Consider the following 25,393-nt stretch of genomic DNA (forward strand, 5'->3'; position numbering starts at 1 on the left):
TCTATAGGTGATAAAGTAATGGAGTATCTAAGGCAGAAGGGGTCAAACATATGGCCCGGGGCCCGTTCTGGAACACAAATGTATTTATTCCGGCCCACGAGATGATTGAAGTATAAAAATGAGCTGAATTTAGTTCAATATATGGAAAACTTCATTAATAGTAAAGTTAATGTTTTATGATTAACAGTGATGTGTAGTGGTGGGAGTATTTGATTTTCTTGCGACACAATTACGTTCTGATTTTTTGAATCAAAACGATTTTTGATTCAATTGATGATTTCTGCTATTTCTGCAATAGTCGCAATACTTCCGTCCGCTTTGCAAGACAGATAGAATATATAAATAAACAAAATTCAAGAATCCATCATCACAGCGGCACATGAGACCTGGAACGACCTCTCAGCTGTCCAAGTGTGCTGTGGCCAGGGGTTAAAAATCAGCACTAGTTGCCATTACATCGCCTAGCGGATTATGCCGCTTATGCAACAGATTATTCTTTTTTTTTTACATAAGAAGAAAGCAGGCAGAGGTGGAAATGTCACAGAGGGGACGACGCCGAGCGGAATTGTTCGAGCTCAGCCAGTTAATCAGGACCAACATGCGGATCGGCACTGACGGAGGTTAAGTGGATATTTGTGGAAAGGAATAATCTCTTTTATTTATTGCGATTGTGTTTTGTCAAGCGAGAGGATCCTATTGTATTTTCTTTTCTAAAAATATACACTACATACCAGCCACAACATTGTATTAATAGCTATCTTGGGGATTTTCAAGCCCAGAAAGAAATTTTTCAATGGACGCCCTTGTATAGTCCGAAAATAATTGAGTCATTCACTGCCACTGACGGCTGTAGACGTCATTTTTTAGAATTCAGTCATTATTTAGACATTATATATTAGATTTGGAGATTTAGCTAAGCAGAAAAAAAAGAACCTGCGACTAAATGTCTAAGCTCCTTAATCAACTACTTTGTACTTAGTTACATTAAGTAATCAATTACTTTAGTACATTAAGTAATCAATTACCTTGGGACTTTAGTACGCGAAATAATTATTTTGGCACTTTAGTATTGAAAGTATGTGACTATTTTAGTACTTGAGTAAGCAATTACTTTCATAATTTAGTCAAAGTATTAAATGACTAATTGTTTTAAGACTGAAAGTATTTGATTACTTTAGTCATTTAGGACCTAATGTAATCAGTTACTTTAGCGCTTGATTTATTTTTCACCAGATTTTTGTAAGCAATTTTGTATTACATTTTTTCTTGAGCGTAACACTGGAATTAAACTTAAAAAAAAAAAGTAACCGTTTTTTTCTCCACCTGTCTTAATCCCGCCCCCTGTCCCGCCTCACTCTGACTGACTCCTCCCCTTGGACCAACAACATTCATCATCATCGCAGGATCCAGACGGAGCGGCAGACAAGATTCCGGTACCCAGTTCGCGTATGATGTGAGCGGCTGAAAGCGCAAGTCGAAGGTGAGTTCGCTCGCAAACCTCGGGGGAAAAAAAAGTCACATCGAGAAGGTTTTTGGATCACTAACTGATAAATGTCTCCATTGTTTATGTTTGCAGACATGAGCTTGGGAGAAGCGTGCATTTTCCTGCGAGGCGGGAAAAATATCGTGAGTACAAATAAATGGGAGATTTTCTTCTGAAAGTTTTTTTTTTTTGATAGACACGTAGTGCATTTGTTGATTGCAGTTCAGTTGTATTTAACTTTTATTAAGTTTTAGAGCTTTCCAATCATTTGAGAACTACAAGAGACACAAGAGATTTGAACAGTTTTTGCTCATTTAATTTAAGGACATGACAGTAAAAGTGCTGTTTTCTTTTTGTATTGAGAGCAAATGAGTGGGAACATGAAGGAATTTATGTTTGAATCTTGTTTTAGTCATTTTTGTTTTTAAATTTTGCATGCCTTTATTTTGTTAAGTGCAGTTCAGTTGTATTTAACTTTTATTTTGCTGTTCGAGCTTTCCAATCATTTTGGGGTGTACAACTTTTTTGTGCAATTCATTTTAAGTGATTAAATAATTTTTGTAGTGTTTTTAGCTTTAATTTAAGTATTTGAATATGTAATTTTTTCATGACATGATGCAAGATTTTTTTTTTGCTTTGTTTATGCCCTAAGACAATAATTCTTAAAGTGTGATACAGTACTTCCTCAAATTGGCATATGTGAAATTTTAACAGTTTTTGCAAACTTAATTGAATGTTTTTTAACGCCATGGCAAAAAAGGGTAAATTTTTCTTTTTAAATTGAGAGCAAATTAATTGGAACATGAAGCAATTTGATGAATGGTGTTTTATTCACATTTTTTTCCAACTTTGCTTTCCTTTACTTTTTACCTATTATTTTTTTTTTTTTATGTAAAAAATGCACATTGTCGTTATTGACACCATTTTCTAATGGAAGTACCAGAAATGAAACCAATGATTGTGACACAATTTATCTTCTGGAACTACAGAATAAAATACACCTAATCAACTAATAAACGTAATTCATTCCATCGGGCATGGATTCCGCAGCACTATTATTTTTTCACTCCCAGAATGCTTTGCACTGGCTAGGGATTACTTATCTGAAAATTTATTTCACATGGATAACATCACATACAAACTTTCTATAGTTAAACATTTTTTTATCTTTTTATTTAGTACAGTTCATTTGCTGTTAGTGACTCACTAAGGCGTGATGAATATTGCTTGTTTTTGGGTGGGAGAAAGAGGATAAAGAATATATGCCTGTGAGTATTTTTGTATTATCTGTCTACATGTGTTGCTCCACAGTTTGTATTCATACATCAGGGTGCTTACAGGGTCGCATAAGCCATTTTATATTTTGTTAGCTTTTGTTTGCGTTCCGAGCAAGTATGCTTTATTTCTCTCATTTTGCCATTTTTCCTCCTTCCGTGCAGCCAAGGGATCTGGCAGAAGATGAAATAGACGGTAAGCGCTTCAACATAACTCGACGTTTGCGTTTGCGATGGCCGCCTGCCCGGCTGACGGATTTGGTGTGCGTTTTGGCGCAGAGCTGCGCGACGCTTTCAATGAGTTTGACAAGGACAAGGACGGTCTGATCAGCTGTAAGGACCTGGGCAACCTGATGAGGACCATGGGTTACATGCCCACCGAGATGGAGCTCATCGAGCTCGGCCAAAACATCAACATGAATCGTGAGTCCGCAAGTGAAGGATTTAAAATGCATCAAAGTATTTAAAACCCTTGTGCAGTATTTTATTTTATTTTTTAAATCATTTTTGGGTCAATTTCATCCACGTCATTCTGGCGATATTTTAGCCATTGTATGGCACATTTCTAAGTAAGTGGTCATGCCATTTTGAAATTTGACATGTTGTCATCATCTGGGTGAAATTTCAGCTTCCTAATGCCTTCTTTTAATGCTTTGTCTTTGATATGAAATGTAAATATACTGCAATAGGGTATTTTTTTTTTTTTTAACTCAGCACATTGATTACGGGAGTGATTTTTCTTTCAGCCAAATCCTCCCTAACCAGTGAAGAGCATTTTTCGATTGGAAAAAGAATGCCGTGACCTAAACTATTGAACTACCTTTCTGGCTCGTCTGCGGGAAAATTACATCGCTCACAACTATATGCATCCGTATAAAACGTAAAATTAACAAAAAAGTTACTGTAACGTCGCTTCATGTTCCAATTAATTTGCTCCTAATTTGAAAAGAAAATGCACAGTTCCCATCACATCATTTAAATTAAATTAGAGTTGCTGATAACTGGAAAAAACCTTGTGAAATTTTAGTAGAAAATGGACAGGTGGCTCGAAATATGTTGTGTATTACTTTTTCATGTTTTTTTTTTTACGGTCCTCCAGTTGGCGGGAGAGTGGACTTTGACGATTTTGTTGATTTGATGGCACCAAAACTTCTGGCCGAAACATCCGGCATGATTGGCGTGAAGGAGCTGAAAAACGCCTTTAAGGAGGTAAGACAACAATGACGACTAAAAATGACATCAGGTGACGGCCAATCACAGCTCATCTTGCAAACGTCAGAGCACGATTGGTTGCACAATTATGATGTCATAATAAGTTGAGTTTGCATATTGTCAAGAAAATTTTGGTCTGACCTTTTTCACTCATTCAATCCCAAAGACGTATTTTTACGCATCTTGCAAGAGCCTTTGACCTTTAATCTACATTTATTTATTTACAAAACTATTGCGGGGCCCTCTTTTACCCTTTGAAAATTAAAAATCTACAATTTAGTACCTGGAATTTTTTAAAATCTAGCGATAAATTGGCTTCGAAATGACCTGGCTTTCCGCTCGTCTCTTTTTGCAGTTCGACGCAGACGGCGACGGCGAAATCACCACGGAAGAGCTTCGGTCGGCCATGATCAAATTAATGGGGGAGCACATGAGTCGACGAGAGATCGACGCTATCGTCAAAGAAGCCGATGACAACGGGGACGGGACGGTAGACTTTGAAGGTACGTATGTCAAATCAGCATTTGCCATCCAAATGAATTGAAATGCCAGAAATCCGTTCCGGTCTGAAATCATTCTTCTTGTCTCCCACAGAGTTTGTCAGGATGATGTCGCATCAATGACGGAAGTCGACTCACCTCTGCAAATACTGTTTATTTTGTGTGTATTCAAAGGGCTACACACAGAGTGTTAATTGTAGCACAGATATCTCAGATCAGCCAACCAAATCTCTTCTTACCCGGTAGAGCATTTAACTTTGATTTCTTCAAAAATATTCAAATGTTGAGACGTTAGTATATTTAGTTTAACAAAAACTAATTCTGTCGGTATTGTCAAGTTTAAGGAATGTTACTAATTCTTTCATTTTTGCTTAAGTTTTGCTTTTCTTGTGTATGAATTCAAATGATATTGTAATTCCTCTTCACTGGTATAAAATGATATTTATAATCATCATTAGACACTGTCATACCTGGAACAGCACCCTGATGAAGAATTTGAATCCCGTTGCAAACCAAAACAGCAGCACCTACAAAAAAACAGAAATGACATCTCTGCGCATGGAATTTGGGGGAAATTTCCGCCACGGCAATCCAACGGAAAAACAACCAACTTGCATAACAACAAGTTCGCCAGTTGTATAATAAAACGGTACGATGATCTACGGATGTTCCGGGGACGGGATTTGGAAAATAAAAAAAAAAAACAAACAATGCAGTTAAACATTGTGGTGGATGAAATGTTTTGGATTAAGGAAACACGTCTGCCTTGGATTTGGAGGAGCGTCAGGATAAAGAGATTGCGTGGCCAAAAAGGGAGAAGCCGGCCTGTTGGTCGGTGAGAGTGATTTTCTATGTCCTCTAAAAGTCAGATGATGTCATGCGTCCTCTCATAATAGGCTTTTGGGAGAGTATTATGATTATTTTGTTTATTTATTTATTTTCAAACAACTAGAAATGGGAGAGCCTTCGCAGAAATATGCTGGATCAGAAATTCAAGGACAAGATTTTATTATTTATTTTTTTGTTTTTTAGTAAATATTAAACGCATCTTTCACTGAGCCAAAAGAGAAATAAATATACCACAAAAAGCATGTTGTTTTCTTGTAAATGTTTAGAAATAATTGCTCAAAACATGGACAAAAATTGAGAACATGGAGTAGTAATTTTAAGAGATATAAATTGTTGATTAAATTGTTCTTCAGTTTCAAATGATCAGATTTTTAGGGAGGTGGCTAATATAAATGTAGAAATATATATATCCAAATATATATATATATGCAAAAATCTATATTTAATCTATATTTATTTATTTTCTATATTAGCTTGTTAGCTAGCAAGAGCTATCTAATGCAGAAAACACATCTTCTCTTGATGCTGATATTTACAGAACAGTTTTACGCCATCATTTAAACTCCCTATGAAACAAAAAGCCTCCTAGCTTGTGAGCTAGCTAGCGATCTTGTTGGTGGCTAGCGCCTTTTGTCACAGCATAGAACGCACCGCAAATCATTCGTCTAAACAGTATAAGCAGAAAGAGAATGGCAAAAAGTATTAAAATGTATAGTAAATGATATAAAAAATTAAATTAATGAGGAAAAAAAAGGATATGGCGTTCCACTGTCTCTCAAATTGAATAGGCATATAGCTAGCCAACTAGCTACAGTAGCTAATCGAGAACACGCTCCCTCAACGCTATAATTTACCAAACAATTTGGTGCCGTTATTTACAGTCGACAAAATGAAAGCCTGCTAACTGATTAGCTAGCTCGTTGAGCCAGCAAAAGGGTACGACAGAAGGTCCAAAAATTCATTTTTGACCTTTCCCTCGTGACATTGACTGACTGAAACGGATCCAATTGTCATCTTCTGCGATGGCGTGCGGAAACCCCGCAAGGTGAAATCGCCAGGACCAGATGGGCTGACCTTATGACCCGGGTGAATCCAAATGAAGCCATTCACCGTGGAGCACATCTGTCATCCTCACTCTGCTGATTAGATGGGCGTGGTGATGCGACGGCTAATATGTTCCAAATCCCTTCCGGTCAAGATCCACCTGTCCTGTGTGTGTAATCACTACTTTTACTTCAGTATCAACATTTCTACGACTTTTGCCACCTTAGATGTTTAAACTTTGCTCAAAGTGACTGAAGTGACCAAACAAACAGCGCGTGACGTAACATGGGACCTCTGCCTGATCCCCCCCGACATCCAGCATCGACCTTTATCGTGTTAATCCCCCAATAATCTCTCAGATTGGGATTCCGAGCTGATGCGGCTACTCGCCATCTATCTGACGGGACTTTCGGTTCAAACCTCTAAACGTGGACAACTTCTCACTTTGTTTTTGTTGATATGCGCAGATGGCATGTGTTCGTCGCAGAGGATGTGATCATCCGGAATTCTCAGAAGCTTTTGAGGCCCCACACACATGGCTTGATTTAGTTTTTTTTCAAATTAACGTTTTACTTTCAAAATAGTGTTACATAATGCTGCAAAATTCAGCTATGTAAAAGCTGCTACTCATGTTTTTTTTTCATCCCACCAAAATTGAGTTAAGCCTCTTCTCTGTTTAGTCTGAGCCTCTGACCAGAGACGCTTCTGTCTAGAGATAGATTGACGAATGATTGAATAGATAGAATGTGACCTTTCAAAAGGGAAAGTAAAACTAAACAGAAATGTGCTTGCATAAGTGTACACACCCTTTGAATTCACTAATCACATCCAAACTTAATTTAAATAAAGGTAAGCACACACCTATCACCATTTATGTGCCTCTGGTCATCCCTTAATGTTTTGATGTTCAGGCAGGGTTTTTTTTCGATAGTTCGTCCATAAAACCAAAAAAAAAAAAAAACACAATTCCTACGCTTTTATAGACAATATTTTATTTATCAATAAACCTAAATGTCATCAATAAAATGCAGCTGCGTAAACGGACCAATCAAAATCGCGCTTGTGTTTACGTCAACGGAACCCGGAACAGCGCAGCACTCTCTCATGTAAGTAAATATGTGCACGCGTGTCGCCGTATGCTTACTAATGTCATTTAAAATAAAAGAAAATATGAAATAAAATTTTGAGTTTACGTCCTCAATAAAGAATAGCCGGTTCACCTTTTAGCTAGCTAACTCCGTTGTGTGCTTACGATGACTTCTTTATGTACATGACTGACTTGTTATAAAGTGTCGAATATACCAGTCATGTGTCGTAATGCACAAGTAAAACAAAACAAAAACAGAATATATACTGTGCATTCAGAATGTTAACACAAATGCACCATGTTGTCATAAAGCAATGTGGTGTGTCCAGATAGTGTTTATATCGATCACAAACTGCAGTTTTTTTTATACTGTGGCTATTCTTTTTGTTTTGTTTTGTTTACCCTCACAGGTCTCGCTTGATATTGACTGGATGCAAGACCTTTCCAAAAATCTTCCGATCGCAAATCTCCAGACACTTTTGGACCAGGTCAATCCCTCAACCCCCCTGGTTTTGCTCCATCCTCCCCTGCTATCGTTACTCAGTCCGCCCCGGCCCGATGGAGTTAAAGGAAGTTCTGAAGGTTTTGGAAGATCTGGCGCCCCTCTCGCTGGCCGAGCCGTGGGACAACGTGGGCTTGCTAGTAGAACCGAGTGAGCCGCGGCCCGTCAAAACCATCCTGCTGACCAACGACCTCACTGAGGCGGTCATGGACGAAGCGCGGGCCCAAAACTGCGATCTCATCATCTCCTACCATCCTCCACTCTTTCGACCAATCAAACGTCTGGTCCAGAAGGACTGGAAGCAGCGATTGGCTATCCGAGCCTTGGAGGCCGGCATCGCCGTCTTCTCGCCTCACACGTCTTGGGATAGCGTTAGCGGAGGAGTGAACGACTGGCTGGTCGGAGGACTAGGTGAGTCAATAGGAAAAACGCTAATTGCTAAAGATGTAAACGTTTGGAAAATTTCTGTAAAGTATGCAGTTCATTTCCAGGGGAAGATAAGATTGGCGGTTTTGGTACAGAATCCAAAAAGCCAGGTGTCCTCCATGTGCTTGTGTTTTTGTTTTCAGGTGTCGGTCAAGTGTCTGTGCTGAATCAGGCTCACGTGGACTTTCCTTACAGTCACATATTGGAATTCCAATGCAAAGATGACATACTGGATGCTCTACTGGGGGAACTGAATACTTTGGATGGTGTACTAGTACAAGATCCTCTCAGGTTTGATACTAATATCAACACGGGACAAATTTGCAACATTCTACTATTTCTTTTTGATTTTTATTTATTTGTGTTTCTAATAGATGTGGTGCCGCCAAGACTCAAGTCAGCATATACTGTAGTGGTTCAGGACTGGCTTCTGTTTTTAGTAAAGTGACGCAATACATTGTGGCTGTGGACAGATCCTTGCGTGTCGTTAAGGCAGAAAAGGTGAGAAAATTCAAGTATGATTCAAAATGGCCGCGGAAGCTAGAAAATGGAGCTACGGCCGTCAATGGCAGTCAGCGAATGAGTTTTGAACTTTGTCCTCTAGCCGCCGCGGCCCGGACACGGTCAGGGGCGACTGAGTGTTTTGGACGAGCCGGTAACCGTGGCAACAGCCGTGAAGAAAATGAAGTCCCATTTGGGTTTGGGGAACCTGCGTTTAGCGCTCGGACTCGGACGCACGCAAGGTGAGGAGGCGCGAAGAGGAGGGAGGAAAAAAAACGTTTTGCTTACTGTTTGCGTGATTCCCAGAATCCTTTGTGCGCACTGTGGCCGCGTGCGCCGGATCAGGGGCCTCGGTGCTGAACGGCGTCCAAGCAGACCTTTACGTCACAGGTAGTTCTGGAAGCAAAATGATCGCCATGACGACCACTTGATTGAGCGTTTACTATGGCTTTACTGTAGGTGAGATGTCCCACCACGAGGTGCTGGATGCGGTTGCCAAGGGAACCAGCGTCATCCTCAGCGATCACAGTAACAGCGAGCGAGGCTATCTGACCATGTTCCGGGGGAAACTGACCCAAAGGGTTCCAGCCCACGTCGTGGTCATGGTGGCCAAGGCTGACAAGGACCCGCTGGAGGTTGTCTGAAGACAACATTTTCTCCTGGGACAGGATTCTCACTTTTCAGATTTCTCACTTCTGTGTTTGTGTTGGACTAGCGGGGGGAAAAAAAAACACGCAGATAAGCCGCACTGGACTAGAAGCTACAGGGCTCAAATCATGAGAAAAAAGTTGCGGCTTCCTTTGGAAAAATCCAATATACTGTCATATTCAACTTCATAATTCTGACTAAAAATGAAAATTCTAAGAATAAAGTCACTTAAAAGATTGACAAAATTCAAAATTCAACTTAATGTCCAATTTTTTACTTTAAAGTGGCACTTCACTCACCCTAATCATCTTTCATAACAAAACCCAGCCCGGCCCTGAAAAAAATACTTGGTCATGATTCATATATTCCACAAGATGGCACCAAAGCACTGCTGTTGTCTCAATAAATCTCCACAATTCACTCCAACAAAGTTCTATCACGAGATTGCACCTAAGCACGCACGACTGTTGTCTCAACAAAGCTCAATTCACCTCACAACAATTCTTTAGCAACAAGGTGGCGCTAAACGTTACTGATTTGTGATCAGAAAAGGTACGAAAATTTACAATCACAGCTTATCTTTTTTTTTTTTAAAGCATCCTGGGATGTGCCATGGAACTATGTAGAAGTGAGGGAAGGAGCTTTCGTCAGACAACTTTTTTTATATACTCATGCAATTAAAAAAAGGGTTAGGGAATTGCTGTGATACGCATGGCACAAAAAAAAAATTTGCATGCATTGAGGATTGTTTATGTATGTCTAAAAGTATTTCGTTATCAAACATATTTTCCCCTTTAATGGGCTTGAACGTTTTGAGAGCGATAGATGCGTGCAGTGAAAATGTGTGTCGCTTGCAAATGAGTGCAGGGGATTTATTTCCGGCAAGTTTTAATCCTGATAATCACTCACATCATGTTCGCCTCCGTTCTTCAAAAAAAAAGGGGGGGGGGGGGGGGGGTGGTTTTTAATGTGCACCATGCAAGCAGGTTTAAAGAATCCTTTTTTTTTTTTAGCATTCCTCAATTGAACGAAAACCTTGTTTACTTTTTAAACATGGTCAAGGGAAGTGGATAGCATTATTTTTCAGCATCTAATAAAATACGTACTTTTTTTTTTTTTTTTTTAGTAAGGTAGTTTCGGTGATTTATCTGTTGCAATGCTGCCCTCTAGCGTCCATAACAGAACAGGACATCATAGTGTTTGTTTTGGAAAAATACTGGCAGGTAAATAGTTTATAATTATTGTGATTACATGATTAAATCAAGCAGACATTTGTTTTCCGCTATTGCCTAAGTCAAAATTTTCTTGTAATAATCCGAGTATATCGTATGTTTTCTTTTTACTGTGGTCATAATGGGCAGATATTTTAAATTCCTCCAAAATTGTACTATTTTTAAATGTAATTCTTAAAGCCATAATACCCTTTTCTCAGGGAATTTTAATTAAGTTTTTGACTGCAAGACGAGCATTTATTTTCTTGTTGGTGTTACGACCCTTCTTATACTGTATCATATCTATTGCCCCTCTAAATGTATGCCACAATAATAAAAAGGGAGATGAAGTAAATGGGCCACAATAATAAAAAGGGAGATGAAGTAAATGGTTAGAACATTGGACTCAATAGTCACTCAAGATTAAAGGTTTGTGGCAACACCCACAAAAAATGAAACAGAAACCTCTGCGGGTGAACTCAACCTAATAGTAATGGCAGCTGTAAATGTTGTTTCTCTGTTGCCGCTGTTTTTCCAAAAGTCAAGACATAACATGTGAGATAAAGAGACGCCACGAGCCAAAATAACTTTAATGACGGAGATAATTATCATACAGAACATAATGCATTTCAGGATGGGCGTAACTAAGCATGGCTTTCTGAAGCTAAACAGCTAATCAGTGTTGGAAAGTGCATCCGAAGCAGTCGTGTGAAACAAACGTGTCACTATTGAAAATAATGTTGTTTTATTTGTTTGTTTTTTTGCAATTACTGCATGTTAAAATGTGAACATCATCCTGAGACCCAGCCTATTCTGTAGTGTCCACTGTAGTGGACGCTGGGTCTCAATTTAGGGTGTAAGTGAGATTTCAAAAGGGTTTCTGCTGGATTCAGGAAAATGTAATGGATTTTTAAAAAATGAAACAGTATAGACTTTGTTTCAAATTAAGAGCAAATCAATTGGAAGATGAAGTAACCTACTGCTAAACCGTGTTATAGTGACACGTCTACGTTTTAAAAAGGTATCTTGAGGAATATGTCAAAGCAGGAATAAAACCGACTATGCTACTTCTAGGGTCGCTAAATAAAGTACACCTAGAGATATACCACTACAAATTCAGTTGCAAAGTTTTAAGACACTTTGCATAGGGATAAAGTGTAAAATTTAGTGACACCTAGCTTGCGCGCTACAGCATCTTGGTGTAATTTGTGTAATATAATGTGTGTTTTTAATACTTTATTTCTCAATACCTGTATTTGGATGAAAAATATATTTCACAGTAGATCCACTGTTCCAGCAAAGTCAGCGATGTCCAAACTAGTTTTTATTTTGTTTCCTCGTCTCCGTAAAACGTTTCCAGGCTTTCACAGTTCACACCATGAAAGTCTTGCTGGTGACATATTTTCCATTCCTGTACTTGGACGCAGCCACGTTCCCCTTTTTGCTGCCCCTGTGCGATCCGGTCCTGGTTTTCCCGCCGCTTTCCGACGGAGAATTCTGCTTCTCCGTCAGCTTGTAGCTGCGAACGCCGGGCTCGGCGAAATACCCGGGACGGGAGCAGAACCACTTGGCCGAGCTGTAGAGAAGTTCCACGCAGCTGGAGATGGCGGATAAGACGCCGACGGCAAAATAGAAAACCAGGAAGACGGTTTTCTCGGCCGGGCGCGAGGTGAAGCAGTCCACGGTGTAGGGACAGGGGAAGCGGTCGCAGGGGTACCGGGCCTCCACCTTGAAACCGTAAAGCCACCATTGCCCGACCAGAAATCCGATTTCGGCGGAGAGGCGAAAGGCCACGTGGACGATGTAGAGCCGCCTCAGCTGTCGGGTTTCTTTGTAATCTTGAGGAGCCTTGGAGCCTCCGGCTCTCTTGTTGTGATGATGCATGGCGTACATCAAGAAGAGCAGCGAGGGGGTGGCGATGAGGACGATGTGAAAAACCCAAAAACGGTACTGGGAGATGGGGAAGGCCTGGTCGTAGCAGACCTGCTTGCAGCCCGGCTGCAGCGTGTTGCAGGCGAATTCCTCCTGCTCGTCATCGAACATGTCGCTGGCCACCGTTCCCAGGATCAGGATCCTGAAGACCAGCATGAGCAGGAGCCAGAAGCGACCCAGCATGGGCGAGTGCACCTGGAGGTGGTCGAAAAGACCGCTGAGAAAACTCCATTCTCCCATGCTTGCGCTAGGAGGTCCGCCGCAACCATTGGCTCCGTCTCGCGCCGAGCCGGGACTTTGAATCAGGCCATTTCGTGCCTAAACTTTGGAACGCTTCATAATCCCGAGATCTACGAGTCAAAGCGAAACAGGAGTCACGTGAAAAAAATGGGGCGAAAGAATAAAACAATAAAAGGTTACACAACAACAGTCCAATGACTCATATCTAAGGCTTGCTGAAATAACAGTGAAAGAAATGAAGTACAGTATTCCCTCGCTGTAACATGGTTCACCTTTCGCAGACCCACCGGCAGATTTTTTTTTTTAAATGCATGATCGCACATTGGGTTTCGCACCTTGGAAGAATTTTGTTTTCTGCTTCCTGATTGGTGAAGGCAGGGATGTCCAATTTTTTTGCATGTGAGAGCCACAGATAAGGATTAGGAATTTCAAGATTTTGTGGAAAAAAAAAAGTTATTTGAGGATTAATGATCAGAAATCAGACATTGACGTTGAGCACAAAGTAGATTTTTATATATAAGGTTTATTATGTTTATTATATATTTTCCATTGACAGTATTTTTATTTTGTCGTTTTTTTCTAGTGCTGTCAAGCAAAATATATATATATATATATATATATATATGTATATATATATATAAATGTACTGTATACTTACATGTACATACATGTTTTATTTTTTCCATTAACTGTATTTTCCTTTATTTTGATTTTTTTCTAGTGCTGTCAAGCAATATTTATAGATGTATATATTTAAAATGTATTGTATATTTACATGTTTTTATTTCTTTCCATTTACAGTATTTTTCCTTTATTTCGTTTTTTTTTTCTTGTGCTGCCTATAAGTATATATATATATATATATATATATATATATATATATATATATATATATATATATATACACACACACAAATCACTACTAAATGAGGGAACACCATAGATGGTTTGAAAAGTAAATGGATGGCTTAGTACCTTTTTCAAGTTCTGCAGAAAAAAAAATGGTTGTCGATGAGCCCTTCATTGAAATCTTTAAGATCTTTGACGTGTGTGGCATAAGTTCAGATCATTTTTGAGCGATTGGGTGGAAATTTTGTTGCATCTTGGACCACCAGGCATTTATGTTCAAAAATTAGGCGTCTCATCTGAAACATGAACAAAAACATGGAGGTTATTTATTCAGTAATTAGCTAATTTAGCATATATTTGCTAGTTAGTTCATAACATCAGTAAAGTTGTATGAAGACATTTAGATAGTTAGGTAGTTCTTGGCTTAAAAAAAACAAAACTTGTGCCAAGATATTAAAGCATGCACTTCAAATAGTTATCAGAAATTCATTTTTTAAGTATTGCGCTTAAGTACATTTCAGAGCCTGTACCTTTTAAAATAAGGTGTAAAATCAGTTCAGCCACATTTCCTGTCTTTACATAAGCCACTCAATTTACTCAGTTCAATAAAACAAAACAATGACAAATGTGCCTACCTTCAATACGTCTTTGCCACTTGAAGCTCAAAAAGTCCTTTTTGGCTGGCGTTTTCCGCCTTCGTCCAAAATCCCGACATAATTAGCACGGCCCCTGCCTATTCGCGAGCTTTCGCGGCAAACGGCAGTGGCTGAAAGGGCTAGCGAGCGCACTTCCAGTCTAATTGGAGCGGGCGGAGGCGGCTTGCTGAATTCCTGTTTGGACCTAATCTGCAGCGATCACACGTGAGACAGTCAAGACACTGCAGATGTTTGCGAGGAATGCCAACGTCTTAATGAGGCATTCATCCGGGCAGGAAAAGCCTGTTTGGGAGGCTAGGCAAAGTCATTTTCCAAATATATATAGCTATAGGACATTCGGCCAAGAGATGATGTCATTCTTTACCAAGTGATTCAAAGAAGCTGCATTATTTAAGAAAAAAAGTACATTTTTCACTACTTTGCTTTGATTCGAATCAAAAAAGTGAAGTTGCTTTAAATACAGGATATATTTAAAAGGAGTTTAGTGTCTGTTGACATGTGTTGCGCCACCGTTTGGGTTCAAGCATTCGTTCCTTAAAAGGGTTACAACACCATGAAAGCAATGCTATTCGTTAGCCAACTGCTAACAAAATATGCTAAGTCAAAGCAAATGGTACGTGGGTGCAAGTGATAAGTATTCATTTTAAGTTAGTTTGATAATGAGGAACCTCTTCACTAGCCCTTAACGATGCTTCATTAAAACAAAACAAAACCAAAAAAAAAAAAAGTAAAACCGGGTCACCTGTAATACAATGTCCTTCTGCGTTTAGCGTTTTAGTGAAATTCTGAGAAGAACTTTGAGAATTATACACATTTCGGAAGCCGGGGCACTTTTTTCACAAATTAGTTAATACAAACAAACTTTATTTTGGAAGCAGTGAACAAACAACGCAATAAACAAGCAACAACATTGAAATATTAACACTTCTTATGAAAACACAACACTAAAACATGTCTAAAACCAGGATGAGCCTAATTTAAAGATCAGCGCTTTAGTCGGAATCAGAATCAAAGTTGTAAAAAACGGGCTTCTTAGCTCTGCTGGGCTTGTTCGGTGCCGCCACAGATTTTGGAGCCGCCGATTCCTGGTCTGAAATCTGGAAGCTTTCATCATCACTACACTTCCTTCCCTTTTTCTGTTAAGGGAGAGAAAGCGTCAAGGTGGGCTATTGTATACGAGCAAAGCGCACCCCACCCACCATCGCAAAATGAAAACACAAACCTTCGCTCCCGCGGTCATTTTGGACTTAAGGCGGGACAAGAGGTCGTCCGAGTCACTGTCCGAATCGTCACTTATGACGTGTTTCCGTTTGGGGACGGTCTTGGGCTTCTGTACTTTGGCTTTGCTCTCGCCCTCAGACTCACTGGAGTCTAACAAGGCGATATTCTTGGATGCGGGTTTAGGTTTGGACAGCGCGTCCACAATGGATGGCTGCTTGGCATCTGAAACGACCATCGAAGCCCGGTGATCAACGGGACAGTTAACGGCGCGTCGCATTTCGCGGACAGACTCCGAACCTGCGGCTTTTTTGGTTGCGGCTGCTTTCCTTGGAGCGGCGGGTTTCTTGGGGGCAGCCTGTTTGGGCTTACGCTGAACAGGAGGCTTTGCTGCGGTCTCCTGCTTGTCTGACTGAGCTGTGAACGATCCAAAAAGAAGAAGAAGAAAATTTAAAAAAAAAGGAGACGTATTGGAATTTTCAGATGAGCTTGTCGCACAAGAGTCCTCCTCACTTACAGCTCGATTGGCTTTCAACTTGTTTGCGGGCCGTTGTTTTAGCCTTCGTCACTTTTTTCCTGCAAAAGATACTCTTGAATCTTTTGCCGTTGGACACCAAGTTTATGGACACAGTTTGTATGGCCCCACACTCACGCTGGCTCTGGCGCTTGAGGAGAGTCCGGGTCACTGTCCTTCATACTGCTGGGCTCCGGGGCAAAATCGTCTTCATCGCTAATGACGGCTTTCCGTTTTTGAGTAGCGCTTTTCAGGCAGTCATTAAACTCATCGTCGCTATCGGACAGGGAGTACTTGATGGGAACTGAAAGATACAAACCGCATCAGGGGAATTCAGTCATGCGGCAGAGTTGTTATTCTAAGGCAAGGCCCATAAACTCAAACACGGCACAAAATCGCTCCTCGGGAGAACCCGTGTACTTGGGAGCTACCTTTGGTTTTACGCTGAATTTTCTCTCTTGGGGGAGCAACGTCCAGTTCACTCCCAGACCGACTGTCGCTCTCCTCATCCAAAGTCAGACTCCTCTTGGCCTTTTTGGCAAGCGGCTTGAACTGAAGGGTGGTCTGCTTGCCCGATTGTGCTCCTGCAAGCAAATGGTTTACTTCAAACATTTCCAAATATAAGAGTCTCAATACTGTCACTGCTCTCCACCTATCCCAAATGGGATCAAACTTCAGGGATGTTTTTTTTTTTTGCCATTCCCACCTTTGCCCTGAGCTGTTGCGTTGGTCTTCTTAGCCAATCGAGCAGCTAGGCCGAGGTCCTCGTTAGGCGGTGCGTTTTCGTCATTCTCCTCAAATTCCATCTTCATGACCACGTCTTTGGTCTACAAATGCAAAAATTAATTATTCTGCAGTATGATCCAGATTGAGATTAAAAAAAAAAAAAAACACAGACCTTGACTTTTTTGCCTCTCTTGCTTTCTCCTTTGAGGAGGTCAGCTTTCTTGCTGGCCTCGGCTTTCATGGCGCTGGTGATGCACGGGACGACGCGGCGGCCCTGCGGCGTGGGCATAGTTTCCATTTTGACCTTCATCTTCACAGCTTTCCCTTTGGAAGTCTTTTTGGCCGGCAACTCGGCATCCTCCTGCTCTTTGATTTCCACTCGCTGAGGTGGTGGTGGGCGGGGATAGGTGTAGATTCACAAGTTAACCGAAAGACCGAGGGCGATCGAACCCAGATGTTTGGCAGCGACTACCTTGAGTTCCTCTAAAAACGCAGCGAGGTCTTCCTTCCACAGGTCGGCAGGAGTCTTCGTCTTCAGCGTGTTCAATTCTGTCATCTGCAAAGCAGAAGTCGGGGCAGGAGGTCACACAAAGAGCATGCGCAAAAAAGAGCAGAGTTGAGCGGCTCACCTTAGCATCTCGCTGCTTGCACAGCTCCTCCTTCTTCTCCTTGGTCAGGAACCACATGGGCATGGCGAGCAGGTAGTTATAGTCTGGCGCGCCGGTGTCCGCCTCCTCCTCCTGGCCTTCCTCCTGGCCATCCTCTGCTTGCTCCTCGTTCTAGTGATCACATTGGACATTTAGTTCAAGACGGACGAAGTGAAGAACTTGCTTTCTGGGGCTTCACCTTGTCTTGAGCGTCTTTCCAGGCTTTGACCGGGTCAGAGTCATAACCCATCTTCTGCAGCATGCGAATCAGTTCCTTTTTCGGTTTGTTCTCTGGATGAGGACAAGTAGTGTTAGCAGATACAAACTCAAGCAAAGTGGCAGAGACAAACGGCATCTTGTACCAGCCACTTACCGATAACCAAGGTGCCCTGGATTTTCTCCAGGATGAAGCGGGCCTGGTTGGTGAGCTTGGCGCTCTCCGCCCCCAACATGCCCAGAAGCCAGTCCTTCCTCAGGTTATAGTACTTTAGCCTCAACTCAAAGAAGTCTCTGAGAATATCGTGCACGGAGTCATACTTCTTGAGGCTGCCCACATGGTCAAACAGAACCTGAAAAGACGAATCCGCTATGAGGTTGCGACATCCGTGAAAAGTCTTGTGAGAAATGCTGAATGTTACCATTGAATTGCAGGTGAGCGGAGTTTGCAATTTGAAGACTTTATGGAGGCCTGTCGCCTCCGCCTCCCGCAGCTTCTCTTCACTCATCTTGATTACAAAACGCACCGTGGTGTCTGTGTGGTATTCTTTATAGTCTGTGATCAGAGGGGGAACCTTCTCTGTGCCGTTGAGCATCGGTTCCAGAACATTTTCCTTGTAAGTCTGGATCAAAGACAATCAGGTGATTGCGTGATGCAGGTGAACAATTCCAATTTTATTTATTGGACCTTACGCATTCGACACCGTAGGCATATCTTAACATTTTAATCATTTCTATAATTGGTTAACTCATTCTTTGTGTTAACTCTTATCTTTTTGTAATACGCCCATTTAATCCGATTCACTATTGTAAATCAGCAGCAATATCCAAATCTTACAGAAACATGGAGGCCTGTGAACAGTTGAGTTAATGACTGCTTAAAAAAGACTCCGAGTTTATCATTGATGGCAACTAACCTGCGTCCAGGTTTTTACGGGCAACTCTGAGATCTCAATTGTGGTGGAGTCAATGATTGACACCTCCCCGCAGACTATATACTGGTTGTCCATCAGCTGATCAATGGTGCCTTTAAAGCCTTTGTAGTTTGGGAGCTTTGAGAAGAATAAACGCAACGAGCAAAGTATGAACCTCACTGTTGGTCTACCATTCAACGTTGGAAAAGTCGCGCCTCACCATGGGTAGCGGCTCCTCTCCGTCGAGCAAGCGCATAATGTTGGTGACAATCTCCCGCACGTCATAGTTGGGGATTTTGCTGGCCCAGCCTGTGCCGATTCCTTCGGCACCATTGATCAGCACAGTGGGAATGATGGGGATGTACCACTCGGGTTCCACACGCTGGTTGTCGTCATAGTTGTTCCTCAGCAGGTTATCGTCCGTGGCTGGGAAAAGAAGGCGGGCTAGAGGGCTGAAGAGTCGGGACAGATTTAGCCGCCGCAGATTCATTTGAGGACTTTTGCACAATGTCGACTGCTGACCTGAGCATGGTGAAAATGTAACGGGGGCTGGCAGAGTCCTTGCCACCGTGAAGCCGTGTTCCAAACTGGCCAAGGGGCTGCAACAAGTTTAAGTTGTTGCTTCCCACAAAGTTCTGGGCCAATCCAACGATGGTCATCATCAGAGATGCCTGAAAATCGACAAGTTTTATGAAGCAAATGAATGTAAAAGACTGGGTAAAGACTTGATGAATTCCATTAAAAATGGTCGTTGTGCGTCCATCGTAATCAACCGGTCAGTCTCAAAAATACAACTGGCAGAATGCATGACATTGTGTGAAAAAGTAGATGTTGGGGAAAAAAACAAATTGGGCACTCTAGACATTGACAATACTGTGAAGAAGGTTTAGCCAATGACATTCGTGGCCAGTCACCTCTCCGTGATGATACGCTGACATCTCAGCAACAGAACCAGCCAACTGGGCCACTTTCACCTCCCGTTTGTCATTTCTTTTGAAGCAGCAGAACAGCACCTTCCTCTGGCCCGGCTTCAGCCCTGAGACAAGTCAAAATAAAACACATGAATCAAGGGCACATACAAACCTTGACGGCATTGTTTTTTTTTCTTTAAACTGTGGTTGTGCAAACGTACCGTCGACCAGGCATGGAATGGACCTCTCATTGTCAGAGTTGGAGAAGAGTACCAGCTCCTTGTTAACAAAGTCATTGTAGGAGAGATGTGTGGTAGACTGGCCGTACAGATAATCCTGCAAAAAAAAAAAAAAAAAAAATGCATTCAGAGTCAATCAGTAAAAGTAACTATTAGAAAAAATTGAAATGAAGCCACTGACAACCTCAGGTAGGTTGTGCTCCTTCCGCTGGCGTCTGTCGACCATGAACTTGGTGAGCCACTCTTTGCGTTCGTCCACTTTTTTCTTGCTAAAGGCCTAGCGCAGAAAAGGGGATCAAGATTTTATAAGCTAAAAAGAGAAATAACAGCGGCATGAGGCAAACAGACGCAACTCACAAGGGTGATGGCATCATCGTCCTCAGGCCCCAAATATTTGAATGGAATACGGTGTCTCTGCATGTCAGAGAAATACTCCTTGGCCTCTTGCGATGTGCTAGTTCCCAAACCTGATTGGACAGAGGCAGCGTGGACGGACGATTAGGAAATGTGGCAGAACTCACACCGAGGACCGTGACAGTCATAGAGGGAAGCTTACTTGGCTCGCTTACTACCACACAGGGGTTTGTGACAAACCTTTGTAGTATTTGATTTTCCAAGCTCTGTAGTTGGACTGGCGGTCCTTCCATTCATTGAACTCTGGGATACTGTAGAATGACAGCTGGGATTTCTTGTAGGATGCCTGAAGAAGGGAATGGGTAACGTTTGGACTAAAAAAGTGGAGCTCCTATGTTTGGCCACTAGGTGGCAACGCTGACACAAATTCAAGCCACATACTTTGATGATAGGAGTGATGAACTCTTCCAGGAAGTTGTGGCGCAGCAATGAAGGCCAATTGTGGTGGATGAAGTTGATGAACAAACCTTTAATGTGTGAGCCGTCTTGATCCTGTCACAAACATGATTCACGTCAAGATTAGAGACAATTGGATGTGCTTGGCCAGAAGTGGTGGGTAAAAAGAATCAAAACCAAACCTGATCTGTCATGATCATGATCTTGCCATAGCGCAGGGACTTGAGGGACTCAGGGTCGCTGTAGTTCTTTTTGTACTGGAGGCCGAGGATCTTGATGACATTGTTGATCTCGGCGTTCTCCATAATCTGTGCAAGAGAACATACAATCAGTAAGGTGGTCTTTAAATTCTTCCCCAAAACCTGTGGTAACACTATAGCGTGTGTAAAAGCCAGCAAAATCCACCACAACAACGATGAAGCCTGACCTGCTTGTGTGTAGCCTCTCGCACATTGAGAATTTTCCCTCGCAGAGGAAAGACGCCATAGCGGTCTCTGCCAACCACGCTCAGACCAGACACGGCCAAAGTCTTGGCCGAGTCTCCCTCGGTGAGGATCAGCGTGCAGCCGATGGAGTTCCTGCCACCTGCGTCGTTGGCGTCGTCCAACTTGGGCACCCCTTTGACTTTGGTGTGTTTGACCGCAGAGCACTTCTTGTTGAGCTGCAGCTGAGCTTTAAACTTCACCCAGTTCATGATGTTTTCAACAATTCCACAGCTGGTGGCCTGTTACGGAGAAGAGTTAGCACATAGGAAGACGCCGGGAAGAAGAGGAAGTGAGCGATAGTGGCCACGCGTTACCTGTTTAATGAACTTGTCGCTGAGCGAACAAGTGGAGCCGAAGCTCTTCGGCTGGAGTGTCATATTCTCTTTGGTCTGAGAGTCAAACGTGGGGTTCTCTATCAGGCAGTTGACAAACAGCCACATGTGGTTTTTCACCTAAACGGGGATGGAAATACATCATATGTATGACTTGACGGAAACATCACCGTTTGCTGTTCACCATCATCTCGATAAAGTTCTTTTCCCCCCTTATCCCAATACATGCCCCTGATATTACATATCAGGCATAATTTCAAAGTATCGGTACTCGTTATGGCAGTAGTTACAAGTATCAACGGTTCTCGTTTCAGTTTTACAACCACAAACTATAAATCACAAATAAAAGAATAGAAACAGCCAAAATGCTTTGTTGGAACTGACATGACTGTCATTGTATTTTAGAAGGAATTATGTGCAACAAAGTGAACACAAAGAGATGAGTATTCACACGAGAATACGTGGTATTGAAAACCCCTAAATATATTTTAATAATCTCACGATTCATTAAATACAAAAATAAATACCTGGAAAGGTTTGACCGCCACACCAGCTTTGTTCTTCTTCTTCACAACATCAATCAACTTGCTCACCACCTGCTCAGCCACATAATCCGCGTGCCTCCCGCCCTGAGGTTCAAAGAACAAACATTAGAATTATAGTCTGGCGTGTCAGAGAACTGACGGCGCTCCTTGCTCGACCCCTGTAATGCATCGGAGTAAGTGGATAGAGCGTGCGCCAAATGCGGTCTAGTAACATTGTACCTTGGTTGTGGCAATGCTGTTGACAAAGCTGACTTGCTGGAAGCCCTTCTCGCTCACGGTGAGGCAGACCTCCCAACGCCCGTTGACAACCTCATGAACCACCGTCAGCTCATTTCCCGTCTCGCTCACTTTGTCCTTCACGTACAAATCCACATAACTGCGGAAATCCTTCACCTGGGATGCAGCATGAACGAGGAGGTTTACTACAGACACCTGGGGGAATTCTCACTCGTATAAACCGAGACGACACGTTAGCTTACGGGGAGTCTTTTGCTGTTGAAGAACACACGGACACCCTTGGTACATCCGGCGATGTCGTAGGCCCTCCTGGTCATCAAGGCCACCGTGTCTTTATCCAGGATGCTCATTTTGAACTTGGGCAGATCCGGCTTAAAGGTGATGCAGGTGAAATCATCGCCGTCAAAGGATTTGATGCTTGCCTCCCCGGCTCTGCCCATGTTGTCGTACCAGGTCTGCGGAAAAAGAAAAACTCGTGTGAAGTGACAGTCAAAAAAACAAACAAAAAAAAAAAAAGGGTAAAAGCAAATGTTCTGTAATATTTGGTCTGTACCTGTTTGAAAGTCTTCTTGGATTCTCTACAGGCGGTCTCGACGGTAAATTTTGTGCTGAAGATGTTGCACAGCTTGGCACCGTACCCATTACGACCACCTATAAAGTAAAACGTACACCACTGGTGTCAAAGGCAAGGCCTGAGTGGGTGAGGATTTACTGCAGGGTCGTGTAAGCCAGCCCTAAACTGCATCGACTGTATCAACAAAGCAAAACAATGTGCATGACATATCTTCATAACTTACCGGTGACTTTCTTCTCGTCATCGTCATAGTTACTGGAGGTGAGGAGCTGTCCGAAGATGAGAGCAGGTACAAAGACTTTCTCCACCTTGTGCTCCACCACTGGGATCCCTTTGCCGTTATTCCAAATGCTTATGGTGTTGTTTTCACTGAAAGGGAGGGGAAAAAAAAAAAAAAAAAAAAAAAAATCAACCATAAGATACTATAAAAAAAAATGTCTCTCGTCCACTTGAACTCAATGAGTTTTGTAAAAGGGTCAGTAACACGAAAAGTCAACTTTTGGAGCTTTTAACCATGTTCCAATGTTGATTTCTTACCCTTAACACACCCAAAGTATTATTTTCCTTCATTGGTCCATTTCTAAGCATTCCTTGCTTATTCTGCGCTCTCACACTGGCCCCGCCAAAACCATAAGTTCATATTTAATAAGAACTTAAATCACCAATGTGTCAAACGTAATTTATATGCACATATTACATTGTGGAATGTACTTAAAGATCATGTTACGGCCCCTTTAATGTGAGGCATAACCAAATATGAACACAAGCAGCACTAAAACAGATCATACTCACACATCAATGTTGATTTTGATGCACGACATGCTATTATCTCTCTGCTTGTTGTCTGCAGCATTAACTGTAAGAGGGAAAGCAATTATTTGTATTAGATGACACCCCCCCAAAAAAGTAATTCAACCTTAAGAACATTTCAAGAGTTGGCTTACCTAGGATTTCATCGAAAATCTTATAAAGCCCTGGCACGAATGTCACATCCCGGCAGTTCATTCCAATGTCTTCATCATACACCCACATTTGCTGAGGAAAAAGATGGAAAATGTTGGGTTCAGGTGGTGTTCTTCTGACGCAGCTGAGGAGTCAAATCAAGTATTACCTGGGTAACTGTCTCTACTGAACCAATGTAAGAATCAGGTCGAAGCAAAATGTGCTCCAACTGAGTCTTTTTCTGATAGATCCTCTCCACTGACAAGCGTTTGGGATCCTTTTTGGACTGCGCCAGAGGCAGGTTCTCAAAGACATGTTCCTGTTGAGGACAAAAATTAAAATGTTGGTTTTGTTTTTGTAGCGCCTGTGCTGTCAGGCAGGGCTAGGAAAGCTACTGGGCCAGTTCTAGGTTCGCGGAGTGGCAGTGAGACGCCAGAGAGGGAGTAAAGGTTAAAATAAAGAGCTGGCAGTTTAATAAACAATTCAAATCATCAACAAATGATCAACAAACAAAAGAAACTGTACACTGCGAACAGCAATGTGTGTGTGTGTGTGTGTGTGTGTGTGTGTGTGTGTGTGTGTGTGTGTGTGTATATATATATATATATATATATATATATATATATATATATATATATATATACATATATATATTCAACAGTCAAATGAATCAACGTAGGTTACAAAACAAAATAACTGGAATGAAAACAACACATTGTAATTCGTTCTTTTCACTTCAGCTGGGATTCATCCGCTATAGACCACTGCTAACACTTATTTAGGCATTTAATCAATTAAATTTGTGATCATAATAATATTAAGGATCATTTTAGTCATGTTAATCATGCTACTGTTTCAGACTTAACATTTGGTACAGAGATTCGCATAATATTGTTGACATTTAATCAGCTGAAAATATGCTTTACCCAAATAAGTTCATTTTAGCGTGAAGTAACTGAAACATTACAAGTTAATTTTCAGTTCACAACATTTACGTTTTTTAAGGAAATAAACCAACCGTGTTCGGTCCTAATTCAGACGCCATTTTGCACGTTTTGGGGGAAAACGCACTTTCGTCAAAAAATAAAACTAAAAAATAAAAACAAGCTCCACCAGATTCAGTGTAATTCTCTCCTCGAGGCCCATACCCTAACATTACGTGTTTTTTATTTGTTTTAGCACATTTGTGACGACATGGTGAGTTTTTCTTCGTATCTACGTTAGCGTAACGTTGTTTTATCAAGAGAACTGAGTGACCACAAATTAACATCCGAGGTTGGCAGCTAAGTCAATTACCTTCAGTGGTTGAGCCATTTTCCGTCTTTTCTCTGACGGGAATATCCGTTCGGTTTCGATCGAGTTCAAATTTAAAAATTAAACCACTTGTGAAACTTAAAAGGGACAAAGACAACAAGCAGGATGCTGTCGTAAAAATACCGAGGAAGGAGAGAGAGTGGGGACCTATTTCAAAATTAAACAGATTCAGGCGCCAGTTGAGAAAACCCAATGAGAAAACGGAACACGTGCTTAGAGCATCCAATGAAAAGGTTGAAATCAACGGCTTTATTTAATAACCAATCAGCTAGAGCGTAAGCACATTAAGCCCGCCTTTTACATCTAATGGCCAATCGCTTTCCCTTATTTTATGAACTCAACTTAAAAATACACT

At 41.6% G+C, this 25,393-nt stretch overlaps 4 protein-coding genes across 4 annotated transcripts; 2 read left to right on the forward strand and 2 right to left on the reverse strand.

Annotated features, from left to right (window-relative positions):
• The first annotated feature begins 557 nt into the window (after positions 1-557).
• On the forward strand, positions 558-4,923 carry cabp5a (calcium binding protein 5a). Its single transcript, XM_088439579.1, has 8 exons — positions 558-620; positions 1,404-1,480; positions 1,577-1,626; positions 2,923-2,953; positions 3,037-3,180; positions 3,857-3,966; positions 4,325-4,472; positions 4,564-4,923. Exons 3-8 carry the CDS (start codon positions 1,579-1,581, stop codon positions 4,590-4,592), a joined length of 510 nt encoding a protein of 169 aa, XP_088295705.1. The 5' UTR covers positions 558-620; positions 1,404-1,480; positions 1,577-1,578; the 3' UTR covers positions 4,593-4,923.
• A 2,521-nt stretch (positions 4,924-7,444) lies between these two features.
• nif3l1 (NIF3 NGG1 interacting factor 3-like 1 (S. cerevisiae)) lies at positions 7,445-10,081 on the forward strand. Its single transcript, XM_088439261.1, has 7 exons — positions 7,445-7,468; positions 7,860-8,362; positions 8,521-8,668; positions 8,752-8,878; positions 8,982-9,120; positions 9,185-9,268; positions 9,338-10,081. Coding segments are annotated over exons 1-7 (1,188 nt in total). The 5' UTR covers positions 7,445-7,466; the 3' UTR covers positions 9,523-10,081.
• A 1,216-nt stretch (positions 10,082-11,297) lies between these two features.
• On the reverse strand, positions 11,298-14,633 carry LOC148409856 (gap junction delta-3 protein-like). Its single transcript, XM_088438873.1, has 3 exons — positions 14,394-14,633; positions 13,885-14,054; positions 11,298-13,019 (listed from the first exon to the last, which is right to left on the reverse strand). Exon 3 carries the CDS (start codon positions 12,907-12,909, stop codon positions 12,109-12,111), a length of 801 nt encoding a protein of 266 aa, XP_088294999.1. The 5' UTR covers positions 12,910-13,019; positions 13,885-14,054; positions 14,394-14,633; the 3' UTR covers positions 11,298-12,108.
• Positions 14,634-15,261: 628 nt separating this feature from the next.
• top2a (DNA topoisomerase II alpha) lies at positions 15,262-25,162 on the reverse strand. Its single transcript, XM_088438872.1, has 34 exons — positions 25,021-25,162; positions 23,894-24,043; positions 23,727-23,817; positions 23,575-23,638; positions 23,006-23,151; positions 22,762-22,859; positions 22,451-22,663; positions 22,191-22,364; positions 21,954-22,055; positions 21,409-21,546; positions 21,037-21,333; positions 20,792-20,917; positions 20,595-20,705; positions 20,394-20,499; positions 20,157-20,266; positions 19,984-20,076; positions 19,782-19,896; positions 19,564-19,685; positions 19,172-19,320; positions 18,870-19,101; positions 18,653-18,787; positions 18,158-18,358; positions 17,893-18,088; positions 17,719-17,810; positions 17,502-17,651; positions 17,345-17,428; positions 17,045-17,254; positions 16,853-16,973; positions 16,578-16,730; positions 16,285-16,450; positions 16,150-16,208; positions 15,933-16,049; positions 15,637-15,857; positions 15,262-15,550 (listed from the first exon to the last, which is right to left on the reverse strand). The coding sequence occupies exons 1-34, from the start codon at positions 25,036-25,038 to the stop codon at positions 15,407-15,409; spliced, it is 4,704 nt and encodes a 1,567-aa protein (XP_088294998.1). The 5' UTR covers positions 25,039-25,162; the 3' UTR covers positions 15,262-15,406.
• Between the last annotated feature and the right edge of the window lie 231 nt (positions 25,163-25,393).

The sequence above is a fragment of the Hippichthys cyanospilos genome, chromosome 17 (genome assembly GCF_059441005.1).
Source record: "Hippichthys cyanospilos isolate Australia breed blue-spotted pipefish chromosome 17, RoL_Hcya_1.0, whole genome shotgun sequence".
Taxonomy (NCBI): Eukaryota; Metazoa; Chordata; class Actinopteri; order Syngnathiformes; family Syngnathidae; genus Hippichthys; species Hippichthys cyanospilos.